This window comes from Lonchura striata, chromosome 1A (genome assembly GCF_050655825.1).
Source record: "Lonchura striata isolate lonStrDom1 chromosome 1A, ASM5065582v1, whole genome shotgun sequence".
In the NCBI taxonomy this organism is placed as follows: Eukaryota; Metazoa; Chordata; class Aves; order Passeriformes; family Estrildidae; genus Lonchura; species Lonchura striata.
In genome coordinates this window covers 60,953,214-60,978,683 of record NC_140741.1, presented here as the reverse complement: position 1 = coordinate 60,978,683, position 25,470 = coordinate 60,953,214, and the positions used below count along the sequence as shown (strand labels likewise).

The following is a 25,470-nucleotide window of genomic DNA, read 5'->3' as shown; positions in this document are numbered from 1 at the left end:
GCAATCTGTTCAGACTTGTCTCTTATCTCTTTCTTCAGACTTGAAACAATACTGAGCCTGCCTCTGATCTCTGTAGGGAGTTTTGGTCTGTCCTGTGACTACAAAGAAAACCTAACCCGCCTTCTGACCCCAGCCAGGAAACTGAACCAATTCTTCTATCATTTTTGGAGACATTCTGGGCTGCCATTCAAAACCACGACCTGGGAATCTGTCTACATTTACAAGAGAACTGAAACCTCAGAGGCCTGCCTCTGGTAAGATCTGGATCCACCTCTGACCCAGCTCTTGATAAATGCAGTCTCCACCCTCAGACATGATTTCTGCAAAGTATTCTCTCAGTCCTACACTTTAGGAGGTGCCTTACTATTACCAAGGAATGAGAGAAGGAAAAGATGAATTGTAGCTTTCAGTTGTAGCACTTACCTGACTGTTTCTCTCAGTCTATTTTAAATATTTGCAAGCCTTTGCTTTTCCTTTGGACAACATAGCCCACATGTCATCTGTGATGAAAATACTTGTTTACAGCCTTCTTAATATAAATAGTGTGACATGAGAGGCTCCTCCACAGGCTCCCTATAAATGCCTTTTTAGGGCAGGGGTCTTACTAAACTCTTAAAATGTTTCTCTGCATTAATGGCTTCAATCTGTAGGCACTATTTCCAAAGCTCAAACTTTATATTTCTTCAAAATTACCCCAGTGATTGCAGAGTTTAAGCTATATTCTCATTAGTTTGGAGCAAAGGAGACAGCTTTCATTTTGTGACCTGAAACATCAGGTTGTGTTTTATTCTCAGAAATGCTGGGTTTTCTCCTTGCCTGAAAACAAAGGCTGCTTTTAGACAAATAGACTCTTCAATATACCAGTATTTAGAATTATTTTTCTATTTTTTAGTCTTATTTAACTTTCAGCTCATGTGTGTGTGTCTGCTGCTTTGATTTTTTTTTTCCAACTTTGGGATATAAAAAGCTGATTAATTAAAAAAAATCTAATTTCTCCTACTAATTTTGTAAACGTAGCAGAGAGGTAGCAAAGAGTTCATGGAAATAACAATTATATGTATTTCTAATTCATAACCTGAGAGACTTGCAGAATTCTAAGCGAAATTTATGACTGCATTTGCTTCAGATTGATAGAAGCATATACTTATGGAATATTTTGGATACAGAATTAAAAGAATTTTTTCTGAATTAGGAGACCTAAAACCTGATCTCCATTTAACTCTTCTGTAGGTATTTATGGAATTTTATTTTTTCCTTCTTCTTTCTCAGTATAGATAGCAACTTGATCACATGATGTAATTGCTATGATCACCTCTCTTTGATGTTTTTAAATATCAGTGCACTTGGTTCATTTCTTATTACAATTCCTACACCTCCATGTTTGCAGCTGTAATTGCCAATTCACTACACACACTTCAGCTAAATCCCTTTAATTCTGCAGGTTTCATACCTTTCAGTGAAATAATTGCATGGAAGTTATTTCTGACCTTTCCAAGTGTTTCTTATTTCACTTTTTTTAATGCTTCTGACCAGGACCTTATTTATGATTTCAGAATTGTTAAAGTCCCTTTATTATTGAATTAACAACAAAAAAAATTAATTTTGTATCTCTGCCCACTTTTCATCCTAATTTAGTTGGAACCATGCATCTCATCTTGCCTTAATAGAAACTGTCAACATGAAGGTTTTTGAAGTATAATTTAAAAAGATCCATTTTCTCTAAAGCACAAGTATTACTGCATGAGCTAATTGGTTTTCCCCATATACATATAAAAATAAATTAATACCCACAGTGATAGCAAAATCAGGTTATGTTTCAAATATGCATATGTTTCTGTAAATTAGCGGTTAATGATTCTGTTCCTGAAGGAAAAAAAAAAAAAAAAAAGGAAGCAAAAGTTATTTAGTAGCTCATAGGACTGAGATCTCAGTGCTGGTAGATCAAAGGTTACGTAGTTTGAAAACAAAGAAAGTTCTTTTGGTTTCCCCTCTGCATTACCTTTATTTCAGATAGAATATCTCTTCTCAGAAATACCATATTGAAGCAAGAGTAAAATTCAGGAGATGACTGTTTTTCCTTAATCTTTTAACAAAGTTTACTTGCTTGCTTTTTTTGCTAAGCTCATTTTTCCCTTCTAGTTTTAAGTGATTCTGTTTATGTTTTTTTGTTGCTGCTTTTCTTCCTTTACTTCTCTCACAGTCAAGGTACATGTGTTGTTTTTATCTCAGTTCTTTCTGTAGTTCCTCTTTAGTCCTTTGAACCTTCACATGTTCCTTCTTACATTACCACTGATATCTTAAATAGCAGAGTGTCCTGGCTCTGCCTCCTGTGAGTCTCACTTCCTGCCGTTTCCTCATATCTCTGACTTTTTTTTTCTTAGTTGTCTTATTAGATCATTGCATTGTCCAAATCCACTCTTTCTATAACCATGCTCAAATACCTGTGGTTGACTTTCCAAGCATTTCTGCATCTTTTGTGACATGTATTGATTCTTTCACTTTTATTGTTGCAGAAAAGTTTTCATACAAGCTTATAAACACTCTTGTGTGCTCTGAACAGCCCATCTTGCACTGTAGTTGATTTAGGAAAATGTGAGGAGTAAGCAATTTCCTGACAGTATCTTTGCTCCCTTGTGCCAGGTACATGAATGCTTTAGATGCTGGAATCACAGAGTTCTCTGAAAAACTCAAGTTCAAGGATATTTTAAGAACTCCAGAGCTGCTTAAAAAAACTGTGAAAAATCCAAACCGGAAAAGCAATGGTAAGGAGGGGTTGAGGCTGCACTGTCCCTACAAGTGAGTTAGTTTTCCAAGGAACTCAAACCCATCCCTTAGTTAGGTTTTATGGAAAGCCTTTCACCAGAGATGGTGTAAACAAAGATATACCATTTTTCATGGATGTAAAGATAAAATGGCACAAAGTTCCTAGATTCCTCTTTTCATCCTCATAAAATATGGGGGAATATCCTGATTCCTGAGAGCTTTTGGGGTATATTATCCCATCTAGGCACAAGCTCTTTTTTGTGAGTGATTAAGAAATCCAGGGATCACAACTTCTCTAAGAAGGGCTTTAAATTCTACAAGAATATAGATACTGCAAGCTCTCTACCATTCATGTGTTTGCAGCCCTGGTACATTTATGGACCTCATTTTGACATCAAGGGGCACTTCTGGAAATGATTCATCTAAACTAGAAAAATGAATGAATAAATACTTTATCTTCTCCTAAGACTAAGCACCTGGCATCAGCAGGCCAAGTGAGTGTGAGACAAAGCAAGCTAATGGAATCATTACTTGAAGACCATTTAACCTAGAAATGTTTATATTGAGTAGCTGTTACGGCACCACAACTCCTAATGCTTATTTGAGTGAGATAATGGTAGTGCTCTGGTGCAGTCAGGCAGAAAATGGTGCAGGTGTTGAAGGACCTTTTACCACTTCCCCTCAGATATCCTGGTTTTACTGCAGAGAGGCTGGAGTTCTATGCCTGGGCCCCAGTACAGCACAGATAATGTGTCTTAACCCAGAATTGCTCTACTGCCTGCTGCTCAAATATGGGGGAGCAGGCAAACATCTTCTTCTTGTCTTTAAATCTCACCTATCTGTTTCCATTTTTGCCCATTCTGTAGTGATCATCATGTGTGGCTCTCCAGAGGACATCGGCTCAGACCTAGGGACGGAGAAGGTGGATAATGACATCGTTATCATCTTGATAGATCTCTTCAAGTAAAGTATCACCTTTGCTTTTCTTCTTTTCTCTGCAATTTGCTGGTGGATATAGGTAATGGAAATAATCTGAGTGGAACTGATTTGTTGAAATGGTCTTTCACAAAATGTTTTCTATTGCCATCTTTCCTCATGTCTTGCCATTTAAATAGTGCGCATAGTATTTAATTCATGGCACATCCTCTACAAAATCCCTTTTGGTTCGTATAATATTTTTCTGAGGCAGCAACAGAGCAGGTAGGTTTCATGTCTTCCTCTGGGCTCCTCAGTACAGGAAACCATGAAAGAAGCACAGAGTCCAAAGTCAAAATGGTCATGAAATATGGTCTATTTGAGATACGGTACATTTTTCATACACTCTGCCCAACCAGACAATTATGTAAATAGGACTTATGGTTTATTTTTCTAGACTCCATTTATTCAATTTTTAAATTATTTATGTGATATAACTGTTCTCCCAGTTTATAACTCTTGCACTTTATAACCATCTCTTCAACATCTTTATAACCACAGAAACATAACTTCTCAGAGAAGTTTCTTAACAAATCTAAGTTTTCTATTGTTTAATTTCCTCTTAACAAAACTCTTTATCAAAGATGTCTGACATAAATTTGCTTTACCAATGGTATCCTCGAAAGCCTTGGCTGTATATGAGGACTGAGAGCTCATCTCTGGCCCTAAACTTAAGTGACATAGCAGAGATTACATGGGTACAGCTAAATAGATACCTAAACTGGGTATAGTCCCAGTTGACATAGCAAGTCACAGTAAGGGAGGAAGATAATTGCCTGAGGCAGTGCTGGTGGGATGGATGGATGGATGGATGGATGGATGGATGGATGGATGGATGGATGATTGCAAGGCAAATGTGTGTTCCCATGCCTTGATGTTATTGCACTGTTGGTGTAGCAAAAAGATTCCATTAACTTCTAGGGCCAGTGGGACTTCCCAGCTCTTGTGCCTAAAGCTGACCATAGCAGGTCAGTTCTGAGAAACTCTGGGTTAATGATTTCAGCGATTTAACCTTTGGTTTCAAACTGGATCCTGTTCAGGTTTTAACAGGATCTTCTCCATCCTGTACATTTTCAGGTTCACCATATCTATTTTTCAGAAGTGCCTCTAGGAACTTTCACATTCCACGGTTTTATCCAGGCACTAGGAATCCCCATTTGCTTTTCCTGAGGCAACTGGCCTCAGCTCCTGTTTCTTTGCAAATGCACAATGGGAACTGGGTATGTGAGTTCTTTAACACTGGTGTTGTAGGTATAATTGTTGCAATACAATATGTGAGGGTGATTAGGAGAGTCTTTGCTGTGATATCCATCCTTCTGATATACCCACCTGCCACAGGCTTTTTTATATGCTGGCCTTCTTAAACTTTCTATAGACCCCTTATTTTGCTGAGTATCTTAAATCACATTATTCTTCTTTAAAAAACTCAAAGTACAGACAGATGTATTAGATGAAAACTCAAGCTGTAGGAGGGAGAATAGGCAAAGTCCCATACTTCTCCAGGAGTAAAGTGTCTCTGAAAAAATTATAAGATTTAAATTTTCTTCAGCTCTGAGCTGTCTGGCAAGCAGGACACAAACACAGTCTTTGAGCCTTCCTCAAGAGGGGTGAGATGTTGGAGGATTATCCAGTCTGGTGGAGTTTAGTGAGGCTTCCTTTTCAACTGGCTAATTCAGTCCAAGCCTGGATGAAAAAAAATGAAAATTTTGAAATTCTTTAGGGTGAAAAGTGCATTGTAAAAGTCAGAAGGTTCAGAGAAAGGGCAGGGACAGGGCTCTGGTGTAAGAATCCAATCAGAGCGCCATGGAGCAGAGTCTATGGTCTCCAAAAAGTCAGTACTGATTGTCAGTCAGTATTGACTGACAAAATAAAAGGATGATCAAGCATGAATAATGAGAGAAGGCTCTCACAATTATTTTCTATCAATCTAGCCATAGTCACTGACAGATCCTGCCAGCTGACACTAATATCTATTCCTAAATTCTTCTTTAACATATGAATCTGGTCGTGGCCAGTCTGTGAAGCACTTCTATCTGGCTCGTGAGGGTGATGAAACCAAAGACACCTGAAAACTACAACATCTTCTGCTTGTTTTAGCAGACTTTTCAAGTTGACACAGTTTTCTTTAATTTTCCTATCTCACTGAATTAAACAAATGAATCAATAATCTGCTCTCTGCGCCTCTGTGATTGTTTCATTTCCTCCTGTTAAATGCTTTTAGTGCAACTCCTGCTGTGCTCAATTCTAGCAGGAAATATCAAAATTAGCAGAACAAGCAAAAAAAGTGCAGAAGAGCTCAGAAACAGGCACAGTAACATGAAGAAACTACGATTGCAGTGTTGTGGATTCCAAGGAGAAACTGAGTTTTAGTAAACATAAACTCTGCTTGAAAAAAAAAAGAGGAAATAAACAGGGCAGAAAACAAGCAGTTACAATAATCATAGTTCACAACAACCTTTGAGTGTCATATTGACAGATCTCCTTGATATTACCTTTTAATATATTTAGGCACAAAAGCTAGCATCAGGGAATGAATAATATAAAGAGTTGTGTGCATGATGAAATTTTATTTTTAGAACTACTATTTTAACCTGTTAAATAACACTGCTGTTTGGAACAAGTGAGTGATTGTTATGGATACCACAGTCCCTGTTGTTCAGTGTTGATGGGGTTCTTGTGCTTTGTTTTGCAGTAACGTGTACTTCAAGAAGAACATCTCAGCTGATTACATGCACAATGTGCTTGTCCTGACTCTGCCACCAGCTAATTACAGCTATAATACTGTAATTAAAGACTACATAGAGATGGAGGACAACATCCTGGTAAGAATGCTGTTCTATATATGATTATTGCATTTGGTTTGTTCCTGTTCATGTGTGAGGAAACAAAAACTAAAAATGCAGCTGTAATCATCCCCATCATGCTTCTAAGCTGGTACCTCTTTATATTATTGCAGGATGGTATTTTGTCCTGATGTAATGATGTCAAAATATAATATCATAAGGCAAATCTGCAGGATGTCATATTCCTGCTTTGTGAAGTTCAACTCAAACTTTTAATTTGTTCTTCAAGTCTCCTATTCACGGGAGGGAGGGAGACTTACTGGCACATGCTTTTCCCACTCCATATCTGAGTGACTGACACTCTTACACATAGCTGCAAGGCATCACTCAAGAAAGATCTATATGTGTAATTGAGATGTAAGCATGGAAAGTTCAGAACTAATATTTTTTGGCTAATTTGTCTGTGCAGATATATCTAAGAGATGACTTCCATTACAGTTTCTTTCCAGTGGCTTTCCAGATAAGCTACAAAATCAGGAACCTTTTTGTTTTCCATAGGAAATAATTTTTTTTTTTTTTTTTTTTTTTTTTTTTTTAATTTCCAGAAAAGCAGAACCTATGGAAATGCTGTATTTGTTTAGTGAAACTGATACTCCTGCCATCTGCCCAGGAACCAGGTCCTTTATGTAGAGTTTCTCCCAGGATTTGTGGCTTTGAGCTCCGGCTCTCCAGCAGGAAGCCTGAAGCTTCTGGCTGGGTTTATAGGGCTTCTAGATCCCCCAGCCTGGGACTCAATGCTTTTTGGGTGCCAGGTCTTTGGCAGGCTGCTGGAAATTCTGGCACAGCTCCTTGCCCCTGAGCTGTGACCACTGGGAAGCCCAAACTTTCTGGCACCACACTGAATCATCTGCACAGAAACTCTAATCCAATGCCAGGATCTTTGGGACATTCTGAGCAAAGCAGAACTGCCAAGAACCTACCATGTAGGATTTCTTGAATCCTTTGCACCAGACTTTTACATTGGCCTCTTTTAAGTTTTCAGCACCTTCCTGTCTTCATACATCAAAAATATATTTTCTTTACCTTTCTTTTTTGAAATGAGAACACTCATGTGGCACTGGCCATCTACTCACTCAGTGTTCAGCAGATTCTGGTGTTCTATGCTGGAGTTTCTGCCAAATGGAGCCAATCAAAGTTATTATAGCTTTATGGCAGAAACATGAACTCTCAGCCATTTTTTATTTTCTTTTGTTCTAGATGGAAGATGACTTTCTTGCTGGCTATTTTAATGCAGTGTTGCTGTTTGGCTATAGTGTCAAGAAATTTGTTGTCTCACAGAGCCCAATGTCACCTTTCAATTTAATCCATGAATTCCGAAATACCACTTTTGAAGGTAAAAAAAAGTACCATCCTTTGCAGTGTTCACTGAATTGATGACGGGAAAGAAATTTGATTTTAAACACTCTTAGGACAAGTCACCTCTACACTAAACAAGTCCAAGCCTTTCAATGAGTTTTATTCCCAGACTTTTTTCTTTCTATATAATTTTTACAAGGATGTTATTTTCAGTATTTGATGTTCAAAATTACTCTGAAGTCACTTGGCTGAGCTTTAATGAAGTAGTTTCAACCTTTTCGAGTTTACAAAGCCATATAGGCCTGGGTGCCTGCAGTGTGGGTGTGTAGGCCAGCTGACAGTGGGTTGGCTCTTCTTAGTCAACTTTCTTGTTCCTCTCACAAGTTGTCTAGCACTGGTGGACTTTTGTTTTGTAGGCCATGGGCTTAAAATCACAAAATTCAGTCATTAGGAAAAGACAGAGGCAAAACCTATGCAAAGAAGTGAAAACATTATCTCCCTGGGAGTATAGTCCAGTTGTTCATATCAGAGATCTGTACCAAAGTGATGACTGAAAGCTATATGCCCCACCTACATTCAGCAAGTATGTGTGTGGAAGTTTACCAGATTTTCCTAAGATGGGAAAGGTTGCAGGCTTATCTTTGCTATAATCATGGTATCCAATACCTAACAAAATATAATTTACTAATTCCTCCTGGAGACAGCATCCATTTCTGAATGTCAGTAAACTCATCATGTCTGTTAAAATTTGAAAGTTAAGTTGCACAGAAATTTTTACTAATCCAAAATACAGCACTGTAATGCTCATCATAATTTATAGGTTTAGTTAAAAAAAAAATTCTGAAAGTGATAGGTGTTGAATCATCTTCATTATTTTCTTGTGATGGAGTCTGGTACAGTAGGGATTTCATAGAATAATTGTTTTGATATTAAAGAGGTGGACCATGAAAAGGTTAGCATCAGTTTATGAGGTGAAAAGGAAGAAGGGAATTGCTGAATTAAAATAATGCTGACAGTGAACTTAGGAGAAATAAAACAAGTCATCATCAACAACAGCAAAAGCACAATCTGAAACTGATCAAAAAATCCCCTTATAAAAAAAGTGGAAAATGAAGGCAAGACTTTTAGGAGTGGTGGATATTGGCTAAGCTTGTGCTCATGTTGAAGCAACTGATTTCATGGAAGCAAAATCAAGCTGTGCTGAGGGATTTGGGAAGTTCCACCTTAAAATACTTGTAATGTGCTACACAGGCAGTTCTCAATTGTTCAAGTGCACGTTTGCTGACTACAGAGGGAGGAGGCTAAAGGCAAAAATAATGTGCTTAAAACATTATTACTAGAGCTTTCAAAAGAATAAAGGGAATGAAAGTATCCTTGTATTTCCTTTACTGCTGATAGATTCAAACTGCAGGTGGAAACAGACTATTTTCTTCTCACTTCCAAAATGGCGAGGGAGGCGATTCTGACATTCTTGGTATGCTGAAGAAATCTGACAAATATATTTTGTTGTAGCTAGAGGGAGACTTTCCTCTTCAGTGCTGTCAGTTCAACACTTTTTATTGGATTTTGTAGATAAAGTGTAGTGCGGTATTAAAAGAAAAGTTAAAAGCACCACACTGAGCTGATACGTATCTAGCACAGACATGAAGAAGTATCCTAAGTCTCAGAAATCCTTTTACTTATCTCATCCTTCCTGCCCCATATTTGTGTTTCTGAAAATGCAAGCTCTCTAATTCCTTTTGTCTGCAGGTGTAGTGGGTCCTGTGACTCTAGATGAATTTGGAGACATTGATACCAATCTGACTGTGCTGTATACATCACAGACTGCAAATTATGTACGTATGTGTAGGGTGCAACTGTTTGACCTTATATATGAAAGGAGAAACAGAATGCCCTGTACTATTGCATAAGAATGATGAAAATAGCTGCAGCGGGAGTGGTGGAGTGCCAAGGCATTCTGTGAGTGCCAGAAGGGGGGTCATGTGAGGTGTGCGGGAGACTGACAGGATTGATGCAGGATTGATGTAATCTGGTGATTCAGTAAGTGAAGTGCAGCTGGTATTTTGTGGGATTGGTAAATTTATTTTCAGAGAGAGGGGAGGAATGAGAAAGAATATAGCAGCCAAAGATATGGCTACACTGAGAAATGCACCACTGTAGCAGGAAAATTAATTTGAATTTGGGCAATACATTTATTAAGGGTAGTCTGAAGCAAGGGACAAAAGAGAGGAGAACACAGCTGCTGACTGCATTTCTTCCCTCCTCCCATTCGTAGTTCAAACCTCTTCTGTATTTCAACACTCAAAGCAATGACACATGCAAGGCGACTAACAGTCCGGATTTTATTTGGAAGAACCACAAGCTGCCCAGTGATACTCCAGGCACTGGTGAGACATCCATTACACCTACCACCTACCTCTTTGAAGACAAGTCACACAGTCCTGAGACCCACCTGCTGTGTGAGCCAGCATGCTACCTTCACACTGCCTCCTGCCAGTGATACTTGGAGCTGGGTGCAGAACAGCATCTTTCCTTCTCCTGCCTCATTCCCTCCATGTTCTCTACCTCCAGTCCAGTTCAAAACCTTTATTTCTGTTTTGGTGCTGATACTAAGTCTCTTGAAAACTCAGTAGTGTACCAGTGATCATGGGAAATACCATGGGGTATTTTGGAAGAAGTCACCCCCAAATGAATAATCTTCACTAGAAAATGGTAGTTGTGCGAACTGCTTGAAACACTGTTTAGGAAAGGCTGCAGAATTAAGGTTATGATGAGTTATCTGACTCTGCATTTCTGTATCTGATGGAGCATGATGGCTTCTGCTTGCCACTTTATCCTTGTAGGGAACTGGGGAGAGGACACAGCACTGTGCAAATTCAGGGGGCTTTGAGAAGAGCTGACTCTTTGAAGAAAGACCATGAGAAACTAGGTTATGGCTCTATTTACACCCAAACTTTAAATCCAATATCTCAGAAATCACCACCTTCTTTACTATTGAGGTTTTGGTGACTCCTGGATAGAATAGATGAAGTCCCTTGTTATTTAGCATAACAGAGTACAGCCTTGGCAGTCTGATCAGACTGAGATTATTTCCCCCTTTAAGACTGCTGCCACATGGTGATTGGCAATGAAAGGGCATATACTTCAGGGTATGATATGCAGAATAAAAATTATTGCAGTGGCAGTAATTGCAAGGGTTAGTGCACAGTGGATTAGTGTTCACCTGAGTCATTCCATCAGTGAGAATCCAGAGATGCTGCTGTTAAGTCTCTGCTAAAGGTGTCCCATTAATTTGCTGTATTGCTTGTCTCCATTAGGGAATAGGCAAAGCATAACTGGAGAGATAAAAACTTTCTGCTAACTGAGTCTATTCACAATAAGGTGGTAAAATTTAAACATTTTATCCAGCAGTAAAGTAAATCAGATGCCCTCAAATTAGGCTTTATCACTCATGAGAGGCAGAGTAGTGGCTTATTGCCAGGAACCTATGGGAATTATCAGGAGGAGGGAGGCAGCAGCTTTGATAAGACTCAAGTTAGTTCTGAGAAAAGCAGAGGGATTTCAGTGGAGCTTTCATTTTTCTTCTCTGGTCAAATCTCTGGTCTCCCTTGGAATGACCATGAATGCTGTCTGTGCAGAGACGGCAACACTGCACACATCAGCCACAAGGTCTCCCTGTACCAGCTCCATGAGCTTTGTGCTTTCTGGCTGCTGTCTTCTTGATGTTGCTCCAGTCCCATTCTCATCCATCCCTTGGGCCCCATAACACGCTGTGTTGTCAGTGGATCTGAAATTGTCCTTGTTTGAAGCTGCTGCACAAGGGGGAAAGAGAATTGCAGAAAGCCAATGTCTACAAATGTCAGTAGCTTAACATCTAGTGCTTAACTAAAGCCTGACACTGTGGCCAAGCCATATTAAACTAAAGTGAAACTGCCACACAAAGGCACTTGATTATTTTGTTTTCACATTTAAAAAAAAACCACCTTCCTTCACTGTGATTCTAAATAAATATATTCCCCCAAAAAGGAGAATGGTCAAAGTTTAAGTAATCACTGTGCCTTGCTAAAGCCAGTCAAAACTTTCCATCCTGGAATATATATTTTTCCTCTAGGTAGGTGAACAGCACAGACAACCAGAGCCCTGCTTCTTCCTAAGCTGTAACTGAGAACAGCTGACCCAATTCTGCTGCCTACCTTCCTCCTAGTATTCGGTGAAAAAAAGGGGCTTATCCATATTTTCCCCTTATTCAGTTAGTTTTAACCCTCATTCTAAACATGGATAAGATCATTCTTCAATAGACAAACCTTTCTGGTTTCAGAGGAGCAGTTAATGTCTCTCTCTGCCTGTTGTAAAACTAAGAGCCAGAAGATGGCAACAGAACCTCAGGAAAGGAAAATTATGGCCCCGCAGCACTTCCATGGGAAACTGTAATCTGTTTATTGAAGCTGCATGCCACAATTCACAAATCTGAAGTTTCAGACAATTTTAATGCAAAATTTCTTTGCCCATTCTCATTTATCTCTCATTTTATAGTGGTGACTTAACTATAGTGGTGTGGAGGAGAACGATAGTATTGATGGTTTTCATCAGAGAGCATCAGACAAATACTAAATTACCGTGAGGTCCTTAGACATAATGAAAGAGGCCCTACTGAACATTCTGAAAGAAGATGGGGAGATGTGATACCCAGAACAGGAAAAATCAAAGCAGAAATCTGGGTCCAAAATCCAGAGGAGTTCATAAACTGAATCCAATGTCAGATGCAGGCACAAAAATCGGTATGTTAAAAATCCTTCCTCAACTGCAGCTTGGTTCTGAGGGCAACTAGTATGTGTAAATTTGATTCTTATTTATTTACTAATTTTTACACTTGACCATTTTTCTGGTTTTTTCTGTCTGTGTCCACAAACAGAAATATATTAGCCTTAGTAAGGCTGAATATTTCAGCTCTTTTACTGTCCTTAATCAACGTGGCAATCTGCAAAACGGGATTGTCCTTGGCCTTTTTTGCCTGAGACACTTGTTCAATAAAGTAGGTTCACTCTGGACATGTGACCACCAGCTGAAGCTCTGTGATAATGACCTGTTATTCTTCAAAGGAAGTTGGTGGCTGCCAACTTTCCTTCCCAGGACCCCTGAGTTCCAAGAACAGACACGAGAGAGGCTTCAGTTTGCTTTTGCGCAGTAAGACAATCAACACTAAAACCTTAGTCAGTTCCCAGCCTTGTTCATCCTGTCTACCTGCTCAGGATTAGAACCCTTGTTTGCTCTCTGGTTTTTGGATCTAAGTCCTCAGATGCCTGAACAACATGATTTTCAAACTGTTTGGCTCCTGGCAGCTTCCAAGGACACTTTACTGGCTTTGTGCTTCCACCAGATAAATTTCCCTCTATAGGATATTTATTTCTTACTGAAGAGTACAGGCCATACAGTAGCATCATTGCCTGGGTGTCCGCACAGATTGCCCATGCCTCAGGTGGGGATGGAAGACTGCACTTCTCTGGGTCATGCTTCATCCCACATAGAAAGAGGAAAGTGTCATCTCAAGGCAGTGCTGGACTTTATCAAAGCCTCTCAATTTGGATGTGACCAAAAAGTATCCTTGGTCAGCTACTGTGATTTGCATATGTGTGTGAGAGTAATTTCTTAAATACAATATTGTTTTTCAGCATCCTCTATGAAATTGTTTATCTTTCATTTTTTCTTTTCTGCAGGCCCACACATCTTGACTATTGCTGTCTTTACACTGACGGGAATTGTGATTCTAGTTCTGATCATCTCTTTGCTGATTCTAAGGTACCAACCCCTTTGGCTTTCTGTTTGTTTGTCTTTGAAGAGTTTTCCCACTAGGACAATGCCTTTGATCTCTCCTTGAAAAGCCATTCATTAGCTTAGCTTACAGACCTGTGTGGTTTCCCTAGTGTTAACTCTGGTATATGCCAAGTAGTGCTTGCATCCATGGTGTTGTTATGACAGGTTAATAATCAAGGGAGAAGATGCAGCAAGGATCAGTGTTCTTGCATCTGCTAAAAAGCTCTGACTCCTATACATACACAGAAATATAAGTCTCAGACCAGTCTTCAGAATACTTCCACTTTACTACCCATCTTTGGCTTTTTTGGGATTCACTTACATTTCTTGAATGTATTGGTGACATGAAAGTTCAGTCTAGAATGTGGTATTTCTCTTGAGACACTGTAGGAGTCAAAATACCGTAAGGTTTTGATGTTTTCATTGCATGGACCCATTCCTTCAACTCAGTCCAACATCCTGCATAAAATTTTTTCTAACAGCTTGGAATTTCATGCAGCATTTAAAGTCCAGCTCTATCATTATGGAAAAGGCAGAAACATAAATCATTGATGCCTCCTTTTGATGGAAGAAATCCCACCACAGTTCCAAAGTATAGGATTTTCTTTAATCTTAAAAAAAAAAAAAATCTTACCTGTGCCTCCATTTTCAATCTATATCTTTGTTATATATCAGAGAACTTCAGAAAAAGCAAGAAAATTGGATCTTAAGAAAAGTTTATTAGAAACAGATGCTACTCAGGCTTTCTTTTTTTGAGTAGACCAATCTGCCTTGCTAACTAAAACAGGGGAAAAAACAAAGATACACAACTCTTACACATCCAATTGTACCAAAGATATGTAGGAGTTAATAATTGTCACATCTGAGCACTAACATATAAACAGACAGTGAAGTTTGCAATGCCTATGAAAATTAATAAACAAATGTATGGACTTACAAAAGATTTTTCTATACTTCTCCATATTTGCAGATGCGTAAAATCTAAAGATTCTCTTTAGATTATTAGATTATTATTGTATACATATCATTGTGATATTCCCAAGCATCAAATACAGAAGAATTTTGTGAGAATTTTTTAGAATAAAACTTTCACTTTTAGTGTCAAAATAATAGTAAACTTCTCAAATATAATTGCTACCAAAGATTGTCCCCTAACAAGCAAAGAAGAAAAATTCCTATGAAAATCAACAAAATTCCTCATTATTTGTTCTTTATCTCCTAAGTTTCTAGGACACTTGAACTATTCCACAGCTACCTGTGAAGTTCTGACTGCAAAGTAAAAACTCCAAGTCCTGAAAAACATGTAACTAAATATTGGACCTAGTAGATTTTAATTCAGTTTGATATATTCTTAATCACCAGCTGATACCAGTTTGAACTGTAGTGCATCCTAATGACATGCAGACAGACTTTACAAGGTAGAACAGAGAAAAACAGCTTTTACTGCAATTGTTGATCTTCCTTTTCTTATGCAAATATATATGCTAACAAATGTAGTGAACAAGGGAATATTTGTGTTGTTAGTCAGTAGTATGGGTTCTACCATTTGGAGCATTTGCCAGCACTTATCAGCGTGTTAGGATTCTCCTGCAAACTCCCCAGTCAGTCCTGTGGAGTTTTTTAGTAGAGGAAAGACATGCACAAGTAAGGAGATAATTTGATGAGCACTAGCTATCTTGTAGGTTTTCTCTAAGACAATACTTGCTCTGAATTTTTGCAGGGGAGACAGCAGTTTCTTTCTCCCATTTCCAAGAACTTGTCCGTCATTTTTACAAAATATGCAGAATACAAGGGTCACCCACAAAAAGGCACCTCATCACTCAGCACCTCCTGTCCTGGCATTGTATTCACAGCAGTTCTTACTATCCACTGTTGATAGCAGGACTTCCTTTGGTATGCATTTGTTTGTGGGACCTCTCTTCCAAGTATATTTAATAACATGGAGGAGAAAACTATATAAAATCCAGATGGTCCTTTATGTTTTAAATTCTTCTGACCACCCCTGAGACTCTGGCAATTGCCTAGCAGTTGTTCTGCTAGATTTGTTCTGTTCTGCTACAGAATGAATGAGCATTTAGGCTTTCCCAAAGCTAGAAGAATTAAAGAGTATCCTCAAACTGGAAAACTGGATGGGAGCCACAGGGCTTGTTCTCAAGTCTCATCAGCCTGTCACACCATCCTTGTGTTACACTAGAGGCTTCCCTGTCCTAATCTTCTGTTGTGGATTTTGGCTAACTGGGAGGATATCTCAAAGGACATCTCTTGTTTTAGGAAGTACAGGAGAGATAATGAGCGCCGGTGGAAAAAATGGTCCCATATACCACCTGAGGAAATCTTGCCTCTAGAGACCAATGAGACAAGTCAAATTAGTTTGAAGGTAAGAGAAGCACAGTGTCCAAAGATGGATCTTGGATTCTGTCTACTAATGACAATCAATGCTAGAGTTTTGAAATGTTCTGACTACAGCACCCTTTGGCTCTGGTAGGACTAGGACCTGTTACCTTTTGTTTTGTTTTGTTTTGTTTTGGTTTTGTTTTGTTTTGTTTTACCCACACTTGTTGTATTGAAGAAAGAGAGATTATTCCCCATCTATTGCTTCCTAATAGAATACACCCGTTCCCATCAGTAAAGCTCAACTTATGATGGGGGAATGGGCTGGGTATTGACTTCCAGTCTCTGTTACAAATTATTTCCCCGTGCTTTGTTATGCCTCTGTAATAGCATGAAAACAGCAGGTGGAGGGCCTGGGAGTGGCATAGATATCCCACAATTTCTGCGGCATGTAGTGACCCTCCCTAGAGAGAGAGGTTTATGCTTCTCTGTGTGGCACACACAGACATTACTAATCTCTCTGGACCTGTCAAGTGAGGACTAGGTGATAATTGCAAGTTAATTATTCTTCTTTGTTCTCAGATTGATGAAGATAAGAGACGTGACACCACCCAGAGACTGCGCCAGGGCAAGTATGACAAGAAGGTAACCTGACTGCAGTGTCCATGCTCCCTTCCTCACCTTTAGGAGGGCACTTTTTGGAGGAGGTCGTTCTACTTCCCCTGACCTTGCAAAATGGTTAGTCCTTATGGAAGGAGTAAGCTGTTTGTTCCCTATCAGCTGCTATGTATTTTGTTTTCTGACAGAAGGCTAAATATTAGACTACATGAACCCCTAGCCCAGGAGTACAGAAGCATAAACATAGGGACCAGAAATCTGCTACATTTTGGTACTGAAGAGGTGAATATGCTAATGGAGGACAGGCCATTTACATGGCAATTCTTGTGCATTCAGTAGAGCTATCTGCCTGATTGAGGTATATTCTTGTTGAGTTAAAATCTGCACAATTGATGGATTTAAATCCCTTGAAGAAAATATAGCTCCAGTATTTATTAGCTGATTAACTGAAACTCTAACAGTGAAGCAGTAGGCAGGTGTTCCTGAAGTTATTTCTTTGTATGGACATTTATTGGAAAAGAAAGATGAATTGCTGTTGTACTAAACCTATGATTTTTTCCCCACTGGTATTTTTCCTTCAGGTGGTGATCCTAAAGGATCTCAAAAACAGTGATGGTAATTTCTCAGAGAAGCAAAAAATAGAACTGAACAAGGTAACTGTTGCACATAGGAACTGGACACACCAGGGTGGGATGGAGTCTGTGAGTGAAGTCATTGCTTTCCACTGTCAACTCCAACAGCCATATGCTTGTGCATGTTTGTGAGGTGGACAGGTAATGAGTTCCTCAAAGGATATTGCTTGATGAACTTTATCTTTGTTATGTGATCTCATCACCACTTCAGAGTCTGAATTGTGTGCCAGCCAAGCTGAGGATGAATGAAGTAATTAATGTGCTGTCATATGGCCTTACTTAATAAATTTTTATAGCTGATGCTAAACGGCACTGTACTCTTTTGGCTCATATCATACAAATTCATCAGTAGTGGAATGCTGCAGTTAAATCTTATTATTGAATGCCAAGTGCAGCTCTTTAAATATAAGTTACTCTCTGCTGCCACACAGACTCTTTCAACATGGGAGATTAATTTGGCTGCAGTACTGCATCTTTTTTTGAATGGTTTTCCTATTACACAACACTGCTATATTGTGAATTCAATAAAGTCTAAAAATACCTCAAAGTAAACGACAGTTGTCTATTTAAATGAACAAACTCCATAATATCATGCAGCATCATTAAATTTTTATTACTTTCTCATTTACTGAATGATTCACATCATTCTGTCACTCATAATGGCTATTCTGGTCAGCTGGGAGCTTTGATAGAGAGGCAATAATAGATACTGCAGTGGGCTCTGGAATTTACTTGCAGTATCCAACAGCAGCCACTCTTATCTCCCCAGTCCAGAAGATTCTGGAATGACAAATGTCTTCAAGTACTTCACTCAGTGCCTTAGTACACTCTGGTTTAAGGGAAACTCATACATTTTATCAGGGCCTGAGATAAAAAGCCATGTCACACAAATATCCATGTCCTATGTTTCCATACTAAAAATGACTGCTTTTAAAAACAGATTAAATGTCTCTGCTCCAGCTCCTACAGATTGATTATTACAACCTGACCAAGTTCTATGGCACTGTGAAGATAGACACCATGATCTTTGGCGTGATTGAATACTGCGAAAGAGGTTCTCTGCGGGTAAAGGATTTTAAGGGTCTCTTTCTATCCCCAAATTAGCAAATTTCAAAGTAAGAAAAGAAATCCCCACCTCTGTGTCTTTGACCCTCATGCAGCAGCCATGGACTGAGCAAGAGGTGGCAGGTTTCTGAATCTAAGTTTCCTCTCTCTTGCTTGGCCCTCTCCATCCCTGCCCAGGTTCTGCTGTGTCACTTTGAAGCTTCTCAGCAGCAAGAGGATGAGGTGTGGGGGAGCCAAAGAAAAGTAAAGGCCCAGGCCACAGTAACAGACTGTATTTGTATTGTGTCCCCTATTGGAAGCATATAGGATATAACTTTTTCTTCATTTCCCAATCTGTAGCTGTTGTCTCTGTTGATGTTTTTGTGTACCACAGAGTTTGCAAGGACAGAAAAAATAATATATTCTATATTAGTATTGGAGGAAAATGGCAAAATCTGCATTATAAGGGAAAACAACACAATTTTTGTTTATAAAAAGAAATAGTAAATTGATGCTGGCAAAAGTTGCAGCATCAACCTTTTGATGGAAAGATTTATAGTTTGTTGCTACCAATATTATTTCAGTGCTAATCATGAAGTGATAATCATCAGCTCTTCTGAGGGCATATATTGTCTCTTGATCATACAAAGACTATCATGAGTAGCACTGGTTTCTGGAACAAACTCACAGCAAGGCAGCAAAATAATTGTTCTCTAAGTTATTTTCTGGTAAACTGGCATACTCATGGAAGTTTACCTTTATCAATGGATGTCATTGTGGCTGAAAGAACTGTAAATGACTGTCAGGCAAAGATAAAACAACAGTTTACTTTGAACTTGTAAGGCTAGGAGCAAATTGGTAGGAAATGGACTGTGAGCATAAAACATGGCAAATCCCCTCCTTTCCTCTTGCACAACTTGACCATTTGTTTCTCAGCTATTTTGTGTTATTAAAAATTTGTTTTGAAAATCAACTTCACAATCTATTTTTAATTGCAGAAACTCTTCTGTAGTCCCCACTTTTCTAGCTCTGTGTAAACTTAATATATATTTAATATTCCCTATTTTTAAAGTCAACTTCTGTTCTAGTGCATGTACTCTCTACAAAAAACAAAGTTGCTGTTTGAAAGGCATGTAATTTGTATACCCATATCTCATCTTCTGCTTTTTCCCTGAAAAACTTTTATTTTCTTGACAGGATGTTTTAAATGATAAAATATCCTACCCTGATGGCACATTCATGGACTGGGAATTTAAAATCTCCGTCATGTATGATATTGCCAAGGTAAGTGAACTGCTGACAGTGCAATGTAAATCAACCTGTCCTGCCTGCAAAACTGATCCTCTGAGGCTCACAGCTCTCAAGGTCTTCTATCCTAGAGCTGTATGCCCTTCCAGTCTGCTCTCCTCTGGGGACAGATATCCAAGGCAGGAGAAGCCAGTGGCTTTCAGACTGCAGGAGGAAATAGGGGCCAGAACTGGCCTGGGGCTACTTATAAATAAACAAATGAACTATACCCCAAAGAAATGTGGACCAAAGATCAGAGAGTTACAATCTGCTGACCAGTGGCTCTGATAAGTAGGGCTTATGCAGTCATAAGCTCTGCAAAACACACTGCTTTGTCGCCTCAGGTAAAGCTTACAGAGCAAAACTGTATTTTTTCAAGTCATAGAAATATTCTAATATATATCCAGAGAGGGGATCAACTTTTTCTAAACAAACTGTTTATGTACCATCCTGATTTTCTCACTAGCGTGAGACACACTCATTTCTCACTACAGCTATTCATTTCAAGCAGTTTGAGAGGGGAAAAAAATTAATCTTGTACATAAACCAAGGCTGATTTTCAGTAGCTTTCAACAGATCTTTGCTTTTTAGATCCTTGTGGTAGGAAAAATGAATATGCACAGTAAAGGAAATTCTGGAACTTCTTCATTAGAGACTTATAACTGTTTAGCTAGTAGGTAAGGACCTTTTGTAATTTACTGGTATAATAATTCATTATACCTCTACAGACAGTGTTGAGAATCCCCTCTGTCTTTTTGCTAGTGCTCAGCTGCTCTCCTCTTCCTATTGGTGGTTTGCAGTTGGATGGTCCTCCTGTTTCCCTATATGCACCAGTTCAGATTTGGTCTTCACAATGAATGACTCCACTGTGTCTGTTCTAAAGAGATATTGAAAATCTTGTGCTTTATTAGAGCCCCCTTAATCCAAATTGTCATAGTTTGTTGGCCTTGTTAATGATTTCAAGTTCAGTTAATGTTCAGTTAATTTCATTTAAAATAGCAACTGAGGAGTTTCCCTTCCTCCTCAAAACCCAGGGTATTTTTTAACCCTTTACACCTTCAGATCACCTTCAGATGTTTCCTTAGAAAATAATGATTAGTGCTGTCTCCTTTTATGAGGAAAGAGAAATCCCAGTCCCTCTGAAGGGAGTGACCAAATGCCCAATGACTGCATTCATACTGAGACTGCACAGCCAGTAATTTGCTGCACCATTGGTAAAGGGGACATGGCAACTGAGGATGGATTGGCACATAGCATCCATGGCATGGCTCCTGAGCATTATTAGCTGTGTCAGTAGAGATGGTTCACAAACTCTTCATGAAAACGTATACGTACCTAGGAACATCAGGAAAATTACTGTCGTTTGGATGATCTGACAACCTCTCCTATTCCTTGACTTGATACTATGCTGAAGCTTCTGGGACCTACACATTTCCATGAAATTCTAGCATTGCTTTTTCCAAACCCTATCTTCTAAACCTTCAAGCACCCTGTCCATATTTACTTGAATGGCTTCTCTTTTTAAAGAAGTAATTTCATGGCTTCTCAACTCCAGTTCCTCTCATCTCAGTATCTATCCTTTCAAGTCCAGCTGCAGCTCTCCAGGCTATAAAAATACTTATGACCAGGTGTAGCAGTTCCTTTGCCTTCCTTTTGAAGATGCTTCTCCCTTTCCACACCACCACTTTCATAAACTCTGTTTTTACCATGGCCCAAACACTCTTTGTACTATGCTTTCACAAGAAGCTGCTGCATCTGTTTCTGAACAAAGGTTGGGTCACCTGTATTCCCTAGAGCAAACAGCCAAGTGATGACTATTCTTGGAGCAGTCTCTAGTTCAACAGAGAAGGTGGGGTGGCCAAAGAGGAAACCCTAAATATTCTCTGTTCACTTCCCGACCCTCCATTTTTTTCTTTCCTTTTTGCTATTGTAGCTGCCTCTTGGATTGATGGGACCACCTCGTAACTACATGGATTTGGCCATGTGACAAAAGAGTTCTGATGAAAGGTCACTGAGAGGGAATTGCAGTAATCAAGCCTTGTAGTTATTAGTGCATACACTGTTGTTGCAATACTGTTTATTAAATAAGTGACTGCTGTAGGATATTGTGCAAGGGGTTGTAATATTCTTGCATTGTGCCAGGAAAAGGTTTGTCAGTAGGAACTAAAGCTGCAGAGCTCCAGAGCAAAGGTTACAAGAATGCACAAATATTTGGAACTATTGTACTGAAAGTCATTATAAATTTTGAAAATCACATTGTGCGTTTTTAGTAAGTTCTATGTTTTCAGGTAGGTGCATAGGATAGTGGGGAGGAAAGAGGGAAATTTTATCAGGTACATTTACAAGACCTTTGCCTCCAGAATTGTTAACAAGAAAGCCTTGGGGTAAGGAAATCTAAATTACCTCTGCCTGTCATTTGATGCTGATACTAATTGAGAATTCTGCTGCAGTAATGGGAATATTTTGTGGCTAATGAAAGCAGGAGCTGTAAGAAGGAGTTGCTAGAGGAAACAGGGCCTAAATCAGGCAAAACATCTGGGTAGTGTCATCAGGGCTGAATGCTAAAAGGCTGCTTAATCAAGAAGTGTGTTCCTTGGTATAGTGTGCACACAATCTTTGTAAATTTGGCATGGTCTAGATAGGTCCAGGATAACCAGTCCAACAACATTCTCCAGAGACTGCATCTTTTGCAGGCTGCTTGTGTCTCAAACATATATCTGCTCTGCCCAAAACTCAGCTTGTATCTCAGTGATCTCTTGTAGCATTTGCTGATCCATTCCCAATTATGAGTAACCCCGTATTTGAAAAGAAAACACAACAATTCATACAGTGTATCATGACCACATGAGCCATGGTAACCCTGATGAGATTCTATCTACCAGTTATACAAAAGGATGAGCTATACATGTAGGAGCCTAAGTGGAAGATCATTCAGAGAAGAAAGTGAACAGATATGACATATATGTTCTAGCATCCACAGGATATAGAGGTTGCACTTCATATACCAAGCACGAAGAAAAGAGGACTATAGGAAGAAGAACAACCAGCAGTAGGTTATAAGTAGGTGTGAGTTTAAGTTGTTCAGAAGAGTGAGATGAAACAGAATAAATAATAGAAAGAGGGTACAAATTAGCATAACTACTCCCTTCTTCAGTTGACACCCACTTAATAATGTTCTTTTCCTGCTGTGCCTCAGTGCTAGGCCCTTCTCATGTATTGCACCGTATTTGAGTGTCTTAGACTAGATCAGATAATTTACAGGCAATGAGTAAAAAGGGGCAAGATACACACCTCTGTATGCCTCTGTGTGTTCTGAGTCAGGAGTCTGAATCTCAGGAAATAAAGACGAAACTGCATTGGCCAGGCCTCATGCTTGCTTCAAGTTTTGCTCATTGACAGCTGGCATGTATTGTCTTCTACAGAGAAAACCATAAACAGTCAGGTCAGCAGAGACCTTTATGTCTGTCTAGTCTGATCCTCTGTCTGATCTAACCCCTAATGCATCATCTGACACTCTCTGCATTGACTGCTCTGGAGCCCTCTGCTTTGCAGTTAGAGGATCTGCTGCAATGTTTCAGAAAACATTTCTGGTGTATGGTAATCTTCAAAGACAATACAGACATAAAGAGCAATTCCTCTCACACTTCTTGTGTCTGTTGGATGAAAGTGTAATTGGAAGCACTTCTTTGTGTGACATTCCAATAAATCTATATTAAATTTACCAAAAAACATTTATTGCAAGTGAAATGAAAAATTTTGTGGGAAGAAATAAATTTCCTTAATTACTTAAGGAAATATTGTTCCAATATTGACAAAACCAAGATGCTATGTCAGATTGTTGTTAACTAAGAGTAAGAATGGCCTCCCATGACATCACCCACTTCCTCATTTTTTAATATTGACTGTTCCTAAGACCTTGGAAAGTCTCCTTTGTAAAATAATAATATGACAGGGAATTGTGATTTATGCATATCCATTGCAGATGAAGTCCATCTAATTACTTGCACAGCTAATATTCACGTTCTTGTTTGAGTCCGGTAACATCTGAGTGTCTCCTATGTCATTGTGTTTTCTGTCTCTTTTATTCTCAACCACAGGGGATGTCTTACCTGCACTCAAGCAAAACTGAAGTCATTGTGCTTTCTGTCTCTTTTATTCTCAACCACAGGGGATGTCTTACCTGCACTCAAGCAAAACTGAAGTCCATGGTCGACTCAAATCCACAAACTGTGTAGTAGACAATCGCATGGTTGTGAAGATCACTGATTTTGGCTGTAATTCAATTCTGCCTCCAAGGAAAGGTAAAAAAAATGCCCAACTGGACTCTCCTTCACTGTTTCCAACCCAATGGAATTTTCTTATCTTCATAGACCAGTAGGGTCTAATTACATCTTGTACACAGTACAAAACAATGCAACTTTGATTCATATTATAGCAGCAATTATATCCTTTTAACTTCAATAACACAATGGAAGAATTACTAGCAGGCAGTGTGAGAACGAAGGAAAGATGAATATTCAGCTTTTAGTTTAGATACAGAGATTTCCTTGTGGTTGAGATGTAAGAAACATTTTCAGTATCCAATTCCTTCATGCAGACAGCTCTTTTCAGCAGTAGTACTGCTGAAAAGAAAAAAATTAGTTAATTTACCATAAATCTTGTAATTGATTAGATATGTGTTACCACAGTGCTCTGTAATATAATTTAAAACAGTAACATACATGACTTTGATAATCATTGAAAAAAGCCATATTGATATGCAATGAGAACTCTGTTTCTTATCCCTTAGTTAGAAATTTCATAATATATGCTCAACCAGATTGAAATAATATTAATAGCTTTTCTCTACATTTGCTATTCACCTCACATTAATAAAATATTTATGTAAAATAGAACACTCCTTTCTACTCATCTTTTCCTTCTTACTTGATCTGGAATAAAAAGATGAGCCCGTCTGAAATTATTTCATATGACTCTATAGAGTAGTGTTTGGGGTATAATAAGCTCAGCACTGTCCTATAACTGCAGCATATGACCTGAAAAGAAACTGGTTGCAACCAGTTTGAAGAAACTTTTTATACATTAAGACACAAACATACTGAAGAGTAGCAATAAGAACATAAAAAAGAATGAGGAAAAGCTCACTGAACATAAATGTTCTATTCATTCTTCATTTTACAAATTTAAAATTATTATTATTATTATTATTATTACTACTACTACTACTACTACATTGTCATGTATTTCTCTTATTTTATTGCTTGTAAGCAGACTCAAAATTTCTCAGCATATGTCCTTGATGAAAACTCAGTGTTTCACAAGAGATCCACAGATTCATTGTAGCTGGATGTTACAGCCTAATATCATAACACTGTCTTCAGGGTCACTGTGTTCAGGTCTCTGTTATGGTATGTCACCAGCATGTCACAGCTGTTGTACCATGGCAGCATTCTGGTTTTGAGGTACAATGGTGCTCATTGTACTAGAAATACAGATTAATAATTTCTGTAGAAAGCAAGTAGTTAGGAGCAGGTAATATTATGTCAGGCTCAAAAGAACTTGAAAATTATTTCATCAGCTTCATGACATCAAGGTCATTGGGAAATATTGCAATCTTCTTATCAGACACTGTGTATAAAACTCCTTGCATCTCCTAGCTCAATATCTGTGGCTCAGGGTTTTTTTAGTATAGCACTGGCATTCCTTGGTCTGATCCAGATACATAGGCTATTTCTAAGAAGCCTTTGAAACGTAGCTAAGAAAAGCAAGTTCATTGCCAATAAACATAACTTTTCTGAAGGTGGAAGAGTCTGCAACTACAATGGAAAGTAGCAGGGTCAACAAATCCCAGAAAATTAAAAACTATATCA

General features: G+C 38.6%; 1 protein-coding gene and 1 long non-coding RNA gene across 2 annotated transcripts in view; one reads left to right on the top strand and one right to left on the bottom strand.

The window, feature by feature from the left end:
- The window catches only part of GUCY2C (guanylate cyclase 2C), a 55,594-nt gene that overhangs the window by 13,510 nt on the left and 16,614 nt on the right, over window positions 1-25,470 (top strand). The window contains exons 4-17 of the mRNA XM_077783136.2: window positions 39-254; window positions 2,641-2,762; window positions 3,630-3,726; window positions 6,431-6,560; window positions 7,779-7,914; window positions 9,627-9,712; window positions 10,153-10,264; window positions 13,592-13,673; window positions 15,960-16,065; window positions 16,602-16,664; window positions 17,219-17,290; window positions 18,230-18,334; window positions 19,511-19,597; window positions 23,769-23,901. Of these exons, the coding sequence (XP_077639262.1) occupies window positions 39-254; window positions 2,641-2,762; window positions 3,630-3,726; window positions 6,431-6,560; window positions 7,779-7,914; window positions 9,627-9,712; window positions 10,153-10,264; window positions 13,592-13,673; window positions 15,960-16,065; window positions 16,602-16,664; window positions 17,219-17,290; window positions 18,230-18,334; window positions 19,511-19,597; window positions 23,769-23,901 (1,547 nt within the window). The remainder of the gene's footprint in view (window positions 1-38; window positions 255-2,640; window positions 2,763-3,629; window positions 3,727-6,430; window positions 6,561-7,778; window positions 7,915-9,626; window positions 9,713-10,152; window positions 10,265-13,591; window positions 13,674-15,959; window positions 16,066-16,601; window positions 16,665-17,218; window positions 17,291-18,229; window positions 18,335-19,510; window positions 19,598-23,768; window positions 23,902-25,470) is intronic.
- On the bottom strand, window positions 230-24,217 carry LOC146763501 (uncharacterized). The gene is made up of 3 exons (XR_014952229.1): window positions 23,781-24,217; window positions 22,892-23,016; window positions 230-5,421 (listed from the first exon to the last, which is right to left on the bottom strand). It is a non-coding gene; the product is annotated as an uncharacterized LOC146763501 (long non-coding RNA).